Raw genomic sequence first — 15,506 nt, forward strand, 5'->3', positions numbered from 1 at the left:
AGGTCCCTTCTGATCCAAGCTGTTTGTTTTAAGGCTTGAGTGTTTAAGGGTTGTTTTGCTGCTCGGAGCAAATGTTGGTACAGCTCTGACAATAGTGACTCGGCAGCTACCACTAATTCCTGTGCTTCCTTTTATGGCTCTAAAGTCAGGTTGCCCACTGTCTTCTGTATTAGTGCCTTGCCAGTGCTGGCACAGGAGACAGGCATAAGCATCCTGCAGCTCACAACAAGAGCTGAAGGCACAAGTTGGCAATTCCCATCTTCTCTGTCTTTGTTTTCCTGTTAGATAGAAATGCAGTTATGGATGTTCTGTCCTACTGTGTTGGACACAGCAGAGGGTACAAATGAGGAAGGCCTTACACACTTCAGGGTTTTAACTACTCACCTTTCAAATAATCTGTCTGCATTGTCTGGTATTTTATATGTAGGTGTGTGTTTATATTTTTGCTAGTGTTTTTAAAATGCATACAGTAAACAATCTGAGACAACTTGTGCACTTTGAAGACTGTCTTGTTGGAGGAAGCTTCTACATGTGACTGTTAATATGGCAGTTTAATTTTTTAATTTAATGGTGCAATCTTGCCTTTTCAGTCAGAGATGGAAAAGCCTAGAGGAAGGAAGAAAGCCACTATCACAGATTCAGAAGAAAAGCTAAGCATAGATGACCTGAATAAAGTGGGTCAAGAGCAGAAGCTTAGAGGTAGTCAACGGGGAAGGAAGAGACCTGCAGTTGTATCAGAAGCTGATGAAACACAATGGCAAGAGGAAAAAAGGCTAAAAGAAGATGTGATAGAAAGTGAGGATGAACAGAACAGTCCACCAAAGAAAGGGAGAAGAGGACGCCCTACCAGAACAAATAATGGGACAGCGCCAAAGGAAGAACCAGTGGCAAAGTCATCAAAAAGGAGCAAAAAAAAACAACCGCCAGCAGCTGCAGTGGAAGAGGAGGAGGAGGAGGAAGAAAGGCAAACTGAAAATATTGAACAAAAACCAAAAGGCAGGCAAAACAGGACATCAAAAAGAACACAGCAGAGGTAAGTCCATCTTCTTGTAAGCTGTGTGTTTTTTATCTTTGGACATTAGTTATAATTTGATGCTTTGCAATTTGGGTCTTCCTCAAAACAGAGCAGAACCATCTGAAACTAGTACAGTTGAATCAGCACAGTCTACGCCACAGAAAAGACGAGGAAGGTCATCACAAACACCACCAGCACAGCAAAAAAAAGTGTAAGTCCTCTAAATTTGTGTTTAGTGAAAATTAAATAATGCCTCTGTGCCCCTAAGCAAGCCTTTACTGAAAATACTTTGGAATGCTGTAGTTGACAGTTAAGAAAATAAATTGCTTTTGTTATTTCTAAAATTTTTTCCTTAGCTGCTTCTCCTAGGGCATCTCGCAACAGAGCAGGAGGCTGTAAATAATTGTAATGTGCTCAGGTATCATGTGTGTAGCATTGCTTTTTTGGGAGAAAAGTCAATAAAGCATACAGAGGCCTTGAAGATAGGGCTTTATTAGGACTTAGGGGAGAGGAAAGTGGCCTTGTTTGTTTCAGATAGTGGGGAAGAATCAAATTGTTACTATGGTGAAACAGAATTGTGGAGAATCAAGTTTATGCTGATTCTCCTTAAATTAATGCTCACTTTCTAATTTGTGGCCTTCTTACTATCCACTTAAATAATTTTCATGTGGAAAAGATGTGTTGTGATCAGTGAAGGGTAGTAGCTTCTGAAAATTCTGAAGTGCATTAAATTCCCAAATAAAGGTAAACTTGTCGTTGGCTAGCTTTATTTTTTTGTGCCTGCTATAGGAAAATACAGGTATCTGTACATTTCTGTACATGTATAGATAATATATGTAAGCAGAGGTGCACAAGGGGTTATTTGACCACTTGTCTCAAACTGCAGCTCATGGAGAATATTTACTTTTCTAAAACCTGATATAAATTCCTTGGGGCACCACTTGGGGACATCTACTGTCTGACACTGTTGAATATCTCTGTTGTCTTACTGGCTTTTGGGCTTAGCATCACATTGCTCTTCCTCTGGAAGTGTAGTGTACTGACTTGCCTTAAAGCAGGGATCTTCTCTACAGGAGAACCTTGCCTGAACAAGCTCGTGCCCTCATTTTAAATTCTGGGCTCACTCCGGATCACATGATCTGGCATATTGCATGCAATCCATCCTGACCTTTCCAGTTTCCCTGCCTCAGGTCAGACCTGTGCTTCTCCCTTACTCTGTAACCAGAAACGCAGGACCAACACTGGCTGCTTACTCCAGAAATCACTACCACATGTGAGGTAGAACAAGGGCTGGAAACTGCTTCTGCCATGCAGTGAAGACAAACCAACAAGTTATTGTTGGGTGATGTGCTATGTGGTGTTTGTCAAACATGCCTTTTACTAAATACTTAAATAACTTTTCTCTGTGAAGTTGATGTGTTTCTTTACTCCATTTTAAGCGGACAGTAAACTATATCACTACCCACAATCAATAACCAGCATAGCTCTCATTCACATGGATGTACATTGTTCCTGTCAGCTGTCAGGGTTCAAAGTTGTTGGATCTATTCTAGATTTCATTTAAAAAGTAAAAATGGGGTTGTGTTTGTTTGTTTTATCAGACCACTCATATTTTGACTGTTCTTTTTCCAAATCTGCAAGGAAAAGGTGAGACAGTAGCCATTTCTCAGTCTTCATAGTGCATTGTAGTTAAGCCTTTCTCCCTCATCTACATCAGTTTTCACTGAAGGAAGTTGATAGACTGAGCCAGCATTGTGTTCTGCAAGATAAATATATTTATACCAAATGCTTAAAGCTTTCTGTGCTCCTTGGGAGTGGATTTGGCATAAGAATTTGGGATTTTGTGTATGAGGTGATAATGTATCCCGTGGGTGGTAGTGTATAACCTATTTCTGATAGCAAATTGGGTTACCAATTAGCACATGTGAACAGGCTTATTTTTGTGATATATGAAAGGAAGAACCTAGCCTGTGAATCATTCTTCTGCTTCCTTTTCAATTCCATTGCTTCTACCAGTCTTGGAGGACTTGAGTTGGGCTAATTTTTGTTAAGGGATGGCAAGTTGGTTGGTTTGGAAATAATATAATTGTTGTGCAATTGAGAGATTTTATTTTGTCTGAATTTTATTGGTTCTCAGGGTTGAAAATTCCTACCACTTTGACGATGTGATAGCATCAGAGTACGATTGTTTTGGATCTGTGCCCCCACTGGAGATTGAAGTCTGTCTGTTGTGTGCCTTGAACTGAGTTTCTGGTTTCATTTCAATCAAAACGTCACCAACTTTGGGTGCACCAAGACTGCACCTGCAGTAAATGGGATGATTCAGTGATTTGATTCTGAATTGTGCTACTGTATTGTAGGTGCAACTGTGGAGTTTTTGATACATTTGTAGTTGGCTTTTTTTAAAGGCAAGGAGTGTTGGCTAATTCTCCTTTTAAGCAAATGAGTGCTTTCTGCTTGTGGCACAAATCCCATAACCAACACAGACAGTTTAAGGAATTGTTGAGTGATTGTTCTTGATTATCCTGATTAAAGTATTGTTACACTGGTTATCCCTAAATAGCTTGGACGATTTGCATTTTAGGTGTTAATTTCATGGGTAGTAATATGGGTTCTAGGTCTGAAAAAACAGATGCAATTATTCAGATTTGTTGTGTAAGAAGTCTTGGAGAAGTAGCGTACATCTGTTCATGAAATTGAATAGAGAGAAAACTAGCAAAAAATATTCAGTCTCTGGCTGTTTGGCTTTTCCTGTTCACTGGTTAGTGTTGTGTCAACCTATTTTGGCCTGTATCATGGCACTGACAAGAAAAATCTGCCACGTCTGTAGAGGCAAAATTGTTCAGCTTTGTGCTCCTGGGCCTCTATTGTGGAACCATTTTGTTTTCAAATGGTGTTGTCCAGCCTCCTAGTTTCACTTCAGTTCTGTGCATGGATGAACTAGACAGGTGTAAAAGACAGCAGAATTATATAACATGAAATGGTAACGTTGCTGTTTTTGTGAACTAGAATGTTTGCTCTGTTATACAGTTTATACATACATATTGTAGATGTACAGGTGCTGTGAAGCTGATCTTTATTCTTCTTCTCATTGTAGCCGTGCAGGGCGTTCCAAACAAGCAGCCAGTAAAGAGAATGAATCCAGTGAAGAGATGGATGTGTTTCAGAGCAGTTCACCTGTCAGTGATGATATTCCCCAGGAAGAAGTAATGGAAGAAGAGGAAGTTTCCACAATCAATGTAAGAGAAATGCCTGAGCTTTTCTTTGTGAGTCTTTGTGGTGTTCTCTGTGTATTGGTGATCAGACAATGGCCTCTCTTCTTAGAATGATTTCTTGTTTTTAGAACTTAACCGTCCTCCTTTAAAATGAATGGGGTGGTTGTCAGCTGCCACTGTTGTGTAGTGGAGCTGCACTGTAGTTTCCTAGAGAATCTGCATTTCTTAGAAAATATAATTTTTTATCAAGTATCTTGAAGTTTCTGTCCTGTGTAGCCTTTCCTATCTGTATGCCAGAATTGTGTAGCATCTCATGGGAATTATTTTCCAGGTAACTCCTGCAATTCTTCTCATCTAGATTTTAATAACGAATAAAGCTTCTTTATACAATGTTGGGGAGGATGAAACAAGAAAGCCTTATAAATATGACTGCCTGGCAAAAGATTTTGAGAATATAGAAACTATAAGCGAGATTGAAATGAAAGCAATCTTTGAGATGCCTTAGTTGCTAAAAAACAATGATGTGACCAGCTGAATGTAATCCCCCCTAGAAGAAACAATTCCCTCTGCAAGCAAGCAAGCCTAAGAGTCAGAGCAAGCCCTGCAGCTTGGCAGATGGGGCCCAAAGAATAAGATTTAGGGTTTAAAACGTAAACACAGTATAGTAATGTAGTGATTCTTATAGGTTGTATAGAAATGTTATAGGATATGCATGCTGTAGTAGATTGGTTAATGAGAATCTGAATATTCAACACTGAAGATGATTTATTGTATTGTAACGAGAACTTCGCTCTCTTTTCGCGCTCTCTTATGACTTTGCTCTATCTCTTCTCACTCTCTCTCCTTTTGTCCCGCTCTTCTTCATGCCCTTTTCTCTCTTTGTCTCTTTGTCTTCTCCTCTGCACTTCTTCACCCCCTCCTTTCCACATGCTCTCCGCTCTTAAACCTTTGTCTTTAACTCTCTTACACTTTAAGCCTCTCTTCTCTCGGGCCTGCTCTGAGCTGCGGCTGGCAGCTCGCAACAGGGCCCTGCACCCACGCCCTTTGCAATAAACTGCAAGTTATACGACTTAGCTTCAAAAAAAATCTCATATCCATCCGTCCCAACCGTGCGACCCCCAGCAGCTCCTACAATACAAAACAGACACACAGAATGAATAGTACTGGAAAATAAGCATGGAGTCTTGGAACAGAATCCTAAACTATCTCTTCCTCTTACCAGCATATGTTAAAATGAGTTCACTTTTATCTTTATTTCATACAAATACATTGGCAATGTTAGTAGTCACACTAAAACTGAGAATGCCTTCACACTTTTGGATAAATCTGGTGATTGGAGCATCTGAGGGTGGTATGAAAACCCTGAGAAAGGAAACTGCATTGTTGTGAATTCCATTAAGCATGCAGGCTCAGTAAATGGAGTTGGTCATTGACTGAGACTTGTACTTGTGACCAAATGAATAATGAATGACACTGCATATGGATACTCAAACATTGAGTAAGCCTGAGCATTTTTCCATTATAAAATGTATTTGTTCTTGAATTTTTCTTTTTTTTTTTTTTTCTGTAAAAAACGTTTCAAATATCTTTTCTCCAAATAGGTCCGTCGCAGAACTTCCAAAAGGGAAAGACGATGAGTGAGCATGTAGTTACCAGCCTTCCAGGTGAAAGCTTTGAAGAATGCTTTTAATATAAAGCTTGAGACTGAATGAAGCTGTTAGTGCACAAATGGGGTTGCTGAAGAGAAGACAAAACCTATTTTACTGCCCCTGCATTTGCAGTCCCTAGGTCACAAGCTTTAGCCACACACATGTTGATATCATTAACTGTGGATTTTTGTGAAGTGTAATGTGCGCTGGCTTTGTAGACATATGAACTAAAGAAGAAAACTGTAAATAGTTCTTTTTTTAATGTTTCTGACTTATAAAGTGCTTGTATAGCTTTTATCTGCGGCTTTAAACTGACAGTACCCCACTGTTTATTGGATCGATTGATTTAAAAAAAGAACAGAGTTTGTTGAAAATTGATCTCAAGCAATATCTGTCAGTGTTCGTATTTGTACTCTTGTTGACGTTTAACTGTGAAAAACAAGTCAGTTGAACAAATAGTGCCACATTCTTTTGCCACTATTTGTCGAGGAGAAGAAGAAGAAGAAAAAACAGTCTTTGTGTCCTTCATGAATATAACCTAGTGTTTACCTTCAGGCACCTACCTATCATCAGAGGTGCTAAATTACTTTCTTTTACAGTTGAACAATATTGGATAGAATAATACAAGACATGCAAATTTGGAAAGAAGTTTTGTTTTACACCTCAGTATTGATGCCAGACTTTTCTGGACTTGTAGTGGCATTGAAAATTCAAAAAGGATTTAAAATACTTTAATTTTAAAAGTGTGTTATTAAATAATGTACTGAATACCCTACCCATTTTATCTTCCCCTATCAGTTTTTATTAATCTACTGTATCAATAAAATTCTGTAACTGAGTTTTTAATAGTCTAGTATGTTAATGTGTATAGATATTTCCTTCTGAACATGATGTTCACAAAGAGCAAATTATTACTACGTTATAATATGAAATCTGATATATAAACATTAGTGAAAATACAGTTCTTATTACAATGTAAAGTTAATCACAAAGAGAAATTTTATTGATGCAGTGTGTCTTTATAAAGCTGTTCTTGAGAGCCAAGTGTTTTGTATTTTATAGTGAAGTTGCATGTTTATGAAAAATGTGCTGAAAATGGGATGTAATGTTTTTTTTTTTGAAACTCGTATCTAGCAGTAGTATATGGTAGGTTGCCTCATGAGAGATCCTTTTATTGAGAGTTTATTGTACCTTTCTGTTTTGTTTTTGATTTTTGAGCCAAATTTTTTTGGTATGAAGAGCTAAGTTTTTTGTTGAATAACCAGCTGTCAATTATTATGGTCAAAGTATTCAAGATTTGAATGAAGCTTTGTTTTTATTTTGTGCTACAATAGAGAGAGGTTGGTTTGTGTTGGGGCTTTTTTTGTTTTGTTTGGAGGTGGTTTTTTTGTTTTGTTTTTTTTTTTTTTTTTTTTAGTTATAATCTGTAAAAAAAAAACAACAAAAGAAACAAAATGCATAGAGCAGTATCCTGTATACAGTTTAACAGTTTACAAACTGTCTTTGAACCAAAATATATCAGTTGTTATACTCTGCTTAGCCAAGCACACATCATAATTTCAGGTGCTGTTCTCCCTCTGGTTCCCTACAGTTGACAACACATGAAAAATAAATTTCTAACCTAAGAAAATTTTATTTCACTGAATAATGGAGCATTTTCACATAATCCATCAATAAATAAGTTGTTGTTGCAAGGTTACCTGTAAAGATTATAGGAAAGAATAATACTAAACCACAAATCCACCAATTTCCAAACTGTAAGGTCACTAATAAAACAAGCAACCCTTAGAATTTTTTTCATTATTCATTTTTTTGGTACCACTAGGAAAAAGTATTATAAACAATTAGATTATTCTGCCTCATCTTAACTTTTCCCCCTCTTCCAGTATTCAGCTTTTCAACATTTATACCTATAGATGTGGGGGAAATGCTGTCTAGAAAGGCAGTTTATGGTTGATGTGAATATACTTTGAAATAGTTGGCACAACAGAACTGGCTTACTTATGCTTCAGCAGTGCAAATGCAAGTTGTTGAGGGTTTTTTATGGTATAAAATGATTGAAAGCTAACTTTGTATTTTCCTCTTTGACAGAATTGCACTGAAAACATTTATGGAAGATGTACCTTTAAGTCAATTTTATAAAAAAAATATGAAAAAGTAATGCTGAAACTGCTGCAGACTCTTGAGGCTTTATGTGCATAAACATGGTTAGGTTAAACTTCATGGAATATTGATGCACCATTACTGATCATAATGTTTATTGTAAATTTAAACTATAGTTTTGCAATTTAAATGTTGATTTCTTGGGTAATAATGTGTAAATCATTATTTCTTGAGAAATAGGCACAGCAAATATGTCATTCTTGTATTCAAACCTCTTCTAAGTTCATTCTCATCTCATATAAAGAAAATGAATATTTTATGTACTAACATTTTGAGATCTGCGTACATAGCTACAGTAGATTATAATTATGTATAAAAGATAAATTGCTAACATTCAGTTAGCATGCTCTTCTGCAATGATAATGTTAAGTTTATAAAAATGTACTGTATTACATTAAAAGATCAAATTGAACTCACTGTAACAAGTTCCAGTATGACATTTTTGTGAGATTACCAAAGTATCTTGCTGTACTTTGCAGCAAATAAATATTTTGTCACATTTCCTTTTTTTGCTGCAGTGCAACAGGAAACTTTCAGTGATCTGTAGTTCATGTGCAAAATCCAAACAGGGATTTTAATCTTTATACTAGTATTTAAAAATAATTCATTGATTCGAGAAGCATGGTGGTTTTTTACCTGTCACAGACTGAGATAATGAATATTTAGGGCTAGCTAACCCACTAATAGGGAGGAAACATGAAAGTGTTTGAAAGTTCTAATGTGACTATACCTGTTTCACCTCAGATAATCAGAATCCTGTATTAACTATCCTTGACTCTGCCAATTGACTTTATTTTCTAGCAAAATTGAATCCCTTTTCAAATATTTTGACACTTGCTGTTTTAACATTTGGATCTCTGTGAACAAAAATATTAGTTTACAAAAAGATACTAATATTAAAGACATTTTCACCAAAAATGAATATGCTCAGTTTGTGAGTAACTTGCAAAAAACTTAAGTCTTGAATCCTAAATACATTATTCTGGCATAGCATTTGTCATCTGATACTCTAGAAAAGGCACCACCAAACATGAGAGGGGTGTGTGCAGTTTTCTTGCTGCTTTTTTTTGCGTGTGTAGGTTTTGACAGATTATCCAAGTCTGCTTTTGTGAATGCACACAGTAGGTTTTGCATCCTGCAAGTTTACTTATCATTCATACTTATCCCTGTCACTCTGTGGGGTTAATTCTTAAATGCAGTCATCCTGTGCAAATACAAGTACAAATCCAAGAATGTTGTTTGAATATTCTCACAGTTGTGCACACAGAGGGTACGAGGACCTTAAAACAGGACACCACCAATAAGCAAATTTCTGAGTTTGTGGAAAATTATTCTGGGATAATTTTACAGACTTGCCTGTGTTTCAATATATATAGTGTAGAGATGGATACATCTCTGCCTCATCCAAGCAGGTGCAGAACATATTTTACAAATACTTTTTAAAAGAGACACATTCAGGTATGGCAGTGTGTTTGATCAAGGCTCGTGTCTGCAAACACACATGACCAAGATGAGTTCTAGATGGCCATCCTGCTACTCTGATGGTTATATAATTACCAAAATGATAAAATTCACTGGAACCAAGACCAGTCATCCATCAGGAGGAGTAGAAGAATCTGCATGCATTCTTTTTCCTGTTGTCCTCAGAGATTGCCATTCCAGTCTTTGCATCTTTGTTGGATGTTACCTTTACAAAAGATGTTTACTAATTTGGGTGCAATATCCTAACATTGGCTGAAGTGATTTCTTTTCCACAGACAAGCAAACTTCCTGAGGTGTCAGTAGGTTTGTCCCACATCCTCAGGATGCCCTCATTGCGTACAATACAGCTTCTGCTATTTTGTTGATCATGGAAAAGTAAGAAGCTGAATGTTGGCAATTGGTACAGAAATACAGACAAGAAACTTCCACCCAATTTGCTTTAAAATTCATCAGATTCTGCTAAAAGATCCAGTCTCTTCACAGTGGTCCCCAAGTGCCTCTGTATTTGTGTGGGCAAGATAAACATAGTCTTATACAGTGTGTACAGTAGGAAAACGTTTCATGCTTGCATTTTTTTAGTACCTCAGTACAGTCATGATGTGGTTTTTAGTAGCACTTTCATTTCTGTAATGAAGATGTATATTGTATATTCTTTTTTAAACAGCAGCATCATATCGACGTAAGAAGAAAGAAAGCAAGCCTCTAAATACAGATTTCTACCCCTGCAAATAAGTCTCTCAGTAATGATGCAGTATGCTGGAAATACTTTGACATACGGGTTCTTTGAAGGATGGATAACATAAGGTGTTTGATTTGGCTAGCTGTGTTTCCCATACTTGTATCCTACCTCACACATGTAGACACAAAAAAATGCAGTATTTTGCAAGTCAAAGCAGTGGTACTGAGCACTGTCCCTGTCTACTTGGAAGTAATTTTGTTATTAAAAAAGAAATTGCAGGTCACAGATTTGTTAGTGGCTCTGAACAGATTCAGTGTGTTGATGGCTTCCAATCATATGTTCTGTAATACTGTGCCAGTATTGTTGTTTTTCATTATTTTTTATAGGTAGAAGACAATTGCACAAGTTATGAAATGCAGTCTAAGAGAACATGAGAACTTAGTAGCAATATCAATAGTGGTAGCTTCAGTTGCTGTTACAGTGTAGAAGATTGTGTTAGAATGAAACAATCTTATCCTAAAAAGCTTTTTCTTTACTATGTTGGGAAGACAAGCTGATAATGTAAAGCAGCTTTCTTCTTGATCACAGCACCTTGAAATAGTCTGGTTTGTAACAACTGATTTTTTTGCTAAATATACTTTAAACTTGCAGGTTCCTGTGTTCCTTGTAGTGTATTTCTATCAGGCAAAATTAAATTCTTGTACACTAAAGATATTTTGAAGAAGAGAAGAGTTTTTAATCCTTATTTAATAAACTAATAAGGTGTTCATTTTAAGCAAAGAGGTTTTTGGGGGTTGGCATTTGTTGGGCATTTTTAATAGCCATACCTACAGATGCAGTAACATGTTACATGAGCATGATGTGCTTCGCCATTTTTCTGGAGTCTTTTACCTGCGAGACACTGAAAGGCAGTAGAAACTGCCTTTGTGTTTTCCCCAAAAGGCACTTACTCTCATTCTTCAATGATGATTTCAAAAGATTAATAAATGATGGTTTAATTATCTTCTGCTATAATCTCTATGGTTTAGGTGATGAAAAAACAACAGTGGAGCCAAGTGTGTGGTTGACTAGTAAGTGGGGTATTGGGGATTATTGATTTGAAAGGTGCTGGAGAGATCAGTGAAGAGTAGGGAATCACACATAAATGAGGTAGGAATGCAGTCTTTTGATATGAGATGATCTATGATAGGAGTGTTCTACTCAAGATGAAAGCTGAGAGGGGGGAAACTAAGTTGGTGATCATGCTATTATTATTATTTATTTAAGAGAGGAGAACTGAGGATATGTTGCTTTCTCTGATTTGGAGGAAAATGTATAAGAATGTGCATAGAATTGAGACTAATACCAGGAGTGTTTGTGGAAAGAGAGCAATGGCTACTGCTGAGGGCAAATGTCATTAGTAAGGAATTTGGAATAGTTTGGCAAAAGAGGATTCTAACCTCCATAGGTAGGAAGTAGGGCAGCATTCATTTATGTGCTGAACTAAAACTGGGGCAGAAGAGGTTGAGGTATAAGCCATTGGGAAACAAGAGCTTTCAAAGCTGCCTAATAGCAGCAGCCTGCACAGGTCCACATTGCAGATAGCAGCATTTAAGCTTTGGAATGATGTTTCCTACAGTGCCTCTCACTCAGTCTTTCAATGTGACCTCTTTTCTCAGCAGCATTTTGTGAAACCCTGACTATCTGCTCTTTCTTACTAATATCAGTACTTTCCTAACAGCCTGGGATGATTCTCCCCTTCCTTCCCATATGGATGTCCTCTTCAACATGACAGTGTGAGTCCTGTGCCCAGTCACTGGCTGCTTTTCATTCCTTTCTGTGGGCCCCAGCCAGGCAGGCTTCTGACTCTTTCTGTTTGTGACATGGGCTCTTTGCTGAGTGGGTGCTTGGTCACTGAAAAGCTTCCTCAGGAAAGCAGTCACAGCAACAAGCCTGACAGAGTTCAGGAGTGTCTGGATGACATTCTTGTAATTAAGTTTATTTTTAGGTAGTTCTGTGAGGAGCAGCGAGTTTGACCTGATGATTGTTATGGTTTCTTTCCAACTCGAGATGATCTTTGTTTCTAAATGCAGCTGTTGTGCTGCATGTTTCACAGGCATTGAACTGTAAAGCAAAAGCAGTCCTCAGACTGCAGGGTGTATTGGAAAAGGTTTGGACAGGTTTGGTAATTCACAAGAGAAGTAGCAGTAGTTGAAATGCTGCTACGTTTTGTTACCTCATTTTCCCAACATCTGGTGAACCAAGCTCCTTCCAAGGTTATAGGTATTAGTACTTCAGCAAAACTAGGAAGGTGTCTTCCAAAATCTGGCCTGTGTTATCCAGGGAAATGGCAAGTAAGGACTCCCCTGAAACATAAGTAGCCAACTGTGTTCCCAAATACACTTTGTTTTCTAAGTCAAAAGGAGGAATAATACAGAGAGATTCGCTCTTTTCTTGCTCCTGGTATTAGGGAAGAAACAAGTCTTTGGTAGGAATGTGAGAGAAAATGAAGACTATTGCAGTAGGGAAGATCAAGTTTTGCCAAACCATTTTTTGTAGTCATGGAAAGAACAGGAGAAGTTACTCAGGAAATACGTATCACTTCAGCAACATTTAATGATTATTTACTTGGGTGCTATCCTGACAAGTGTGTGACTGTGGGCTATGGGATATTGCACTCATTTTCCATGGGATAGTATTTAATCTCTGCAAGGATCTAAAAATTAATTTTGTTTTCATCTGAAGCTGTTCAGTTACTTTTATTGTTTATCTTTCTATAACTGTTATTTAATATCTGGTCAGCATTCATTTCCTGTTTTCAACTTTTGCATTTAAACACAATAGTAAAGTGAGAGATGGCCATGACACAGAATTGCTGTCATTTAATGTTCTCATACTTACTTCAGGTAAAATATTTGATGTAAAATGAGAACACTTTAAATCCATGCTTAATTCATTAATATGTTCAAAACTTGTGACTTTGTCATCTTAGTTTCTGTGCTATTTGATATTGAACATTGATTTATTTTGTGTTGCTTTCTGTTTATGCAAGAAAAAAGTCCTTAGTGTACTGTAGCTGTCCCTGCTTAGGACCCACCATCCTAACTTCAAGACTTATGAGGACTTCTAAATAGTTGTTTAAGTAGTTGGATTGTCCCATTTTGTTATAAAGGTAAAAATTGCCCAAGTGTTCCTCAGTTAAAATTTCTGGGATGAATGACTGAGACAGCTGGAGGGCTTCTCACAGTGGATCTCCTGTTTGAATCTCTGGATTCCATGTTCCTGTTAATGTGATGCTCCTGATAGCCACTACCTCTGCTAGACGTAGGGAGATACTAAACCTCACATCCTTCTCTCTAGTCTTTCAGCCACATTTTTCCATTCTTCTGTTGTGTTAATTTTAAAAGGAGTGGGAGTTTCATCTCTGCCAGGAAATTACTTCAAATCTTTAAATCTTTTTCTTGTGAGGCTTTTGCTTTTATGTGTAATTTGTCTGTCATGGTTTTGATATCAAAAGGCATTTCAATGTTTTATTGTTTTAGGTTTTTTTTAAACCACATAAATTCAGACCTTTGGACACCTTCTGCTGTTCACTTCCCCTGCAGGCATTCTGTCCAGGTGTTCTGCTATTTCTAGCCAGTGACTGTACAACAGGCTGTTAGTCTGTGTCCAGGCCTTCTGGGAGATGCTTTTAAGAGGTGAGTGGTCAGAGTGGCTTCTGCCCGGACTCAGGTGACTTCTGGAACATTGAGGATCTACTGTATTCTTGTTATCCCATACACCTGCGTGCAGCCTCATCCATGCTCTTGCAAATCTGGATTTCACCACACAAATTCCATCATGTGAGCTCATGGGGGTCATCTGGCTCCCTGACATGACACAGCATGGTGGGATTTTTGAGAACTTTCTCCTGTGCTAGGCAGTAGCCAACTACTGCTAAACTACCAGCTGCCTTAAAAGGGGTGTAACATTTTCATGGGAGTGCAGACCAATTCATTTGAAGAAAGCATTAGTTAGTGTATGCAGTGGGTGAGCTTTGAGAGACATGAGCATTCTACTTGGGTTTTTTGTCATTTGGTATCTGCTATCAACACATTCCTGCAGCTGAGAGGTGCTGAAATGCTGAGTATGAGAGGAGTAAGAATCCAGAACATGGCAGCTTTGTGTATGGCAAGGGGAACTCTCCTGTCCCACGTGCCAGAGAGAAATACAACCATGTAGGAACCGTTGTTATTGAAGTAGCAGATGTGTGTATTTGCTTACTTTCTGCCATTCTTGCTGTTAGTCTTCTGAAACATCTGATATTATAATCTTCTACAGAGCAGAAACTGAAATGCAACAGTTTTGTCATGTGTACATTTGTAAGAAAGGTCAGATTGGGAGTATGTGCTGAAAAACCCAGGTGTTCCATGGTCTTGGCTTCTGTGCACAGCTGTGGCAATGTTTATTTGTAAGAACTCCAGTGCCTGTTGAGTTGTGCCTCTTTATTTTTCGTTTTACACATTTACATTCTTAATGTGCTGAAAAAGGTTTGAAAACAAGGTTTCAATATTTAAGCATAGTATATTGCTTTTCTTATTTGAACCCTGGTTCTTACTTTTCCTCATATGGTACAGACTGCTGTGGAAATAGTGACTACGAAGGGGAGGGCTACCAAACTAGGGAGAAGTCCTCATGGGAGAGTGGAGTTCACTGTTGCTCTACACAACAGGCAGCATCTGAGATCAGTAAAACATTGGCAGTAGCCATGGAAAACTCCTCAGAAGAAAAGTGCCATGTGCTAAAAAAATAAAATAATCAGCACATACCCTATTATGTATTTGGGATTTTTGTATCTTTTATACCTTTCTGTTTCTTTTGATGTTTCTGCCATGTTCCTTCTACTTTTATACTGTTCCTTTGTGTTAGTCGTGTCCAATGACACAAATACAATTAAGGAAAACCAAGTTTATCTTTAGGAGTTTTAGTCAGTCCTTTTCTTAAGTTCTGCCTGCTTTGTCATCAGCAGGTGCTCTTTGCTATTTCTGTATGTTCCTGGAACCACAAGGCTTTGATGAACAGCAGCGATAAAAAACAGGCCCTCAGAACAAAGGTTCATTCCCCCTTCACTGGAACATGTACCTGTTTGTAGAGATCTGCTGTGGCTGAGAGCCAGAGCACTGCAAGAGGAAAACTTATAAATGAAAAATGATGCAATGGAGTAAGGGAGTAAATATACTTTTCAAACCCTATGAGAATATCACAGAAAAAAAAAAAAAAGAGGAGATTCACATGACCTTTTTAAGTAATGCAGTGGATTTGATATTGGTAGTGTTGGGGTGACT

At 37.7% G+C, this 15,506-nt stretch overlaps 1 protein-coding gene across 3 annotated transcripts in view; it reads left to right on the forward strand.

Annotated features, from left to right (window-relative positions):
* Positions 1-8,960, forward strand: part of PDS5B (PDS5 cohesin associated factor B) — a 102,919-nt gene extending 93,959 nt beyond the window's left edge. For 2 of the 3 annotated variants that reach the window (XM_059493342.1, XM_059493343.1), the window contains exons 32-35: positions 591-1,033; positions 1,125-1,226; positions 4,113-4,254; positions 5,832-8,960. In XM_059493342.1, the coding sequence (XP_059349325.1) occupies positions 591-1,033; positions 1,125-1,226; positions 4,113-4,254; positions 5,832-5,867 (723 nt within the window). In that variant the 3' untranslated portion in view covers positions 5,868-8,960. The remainder of the gene's footprint in view (positions 1-590; positions 1,034-1,124; positions 1,227-4,112; positions 4,255-5,831) is intronic. The other variant, XM_059493344.1, reaches the window with a different exon arrangement.
* The last annotated feature ends 6,546 nt before the right edge of the window (positions 8,961-15,506 follow it).

Source organism: Ammospiza nelsoni, chromosome 2 (assembly GCF_027579445.1).
Source record: "Ammospiza nelsoni isolate bAmmNel1 chromosome 2, bAmmNel1.pri, whole genome shotgun sequence".
Lineage (NCBI taxonomy): Eukaryota > Metazoa > Chordata > Aves > Passeriformes > Passerellidae > Ammospiza > Ammospiza nelsoni.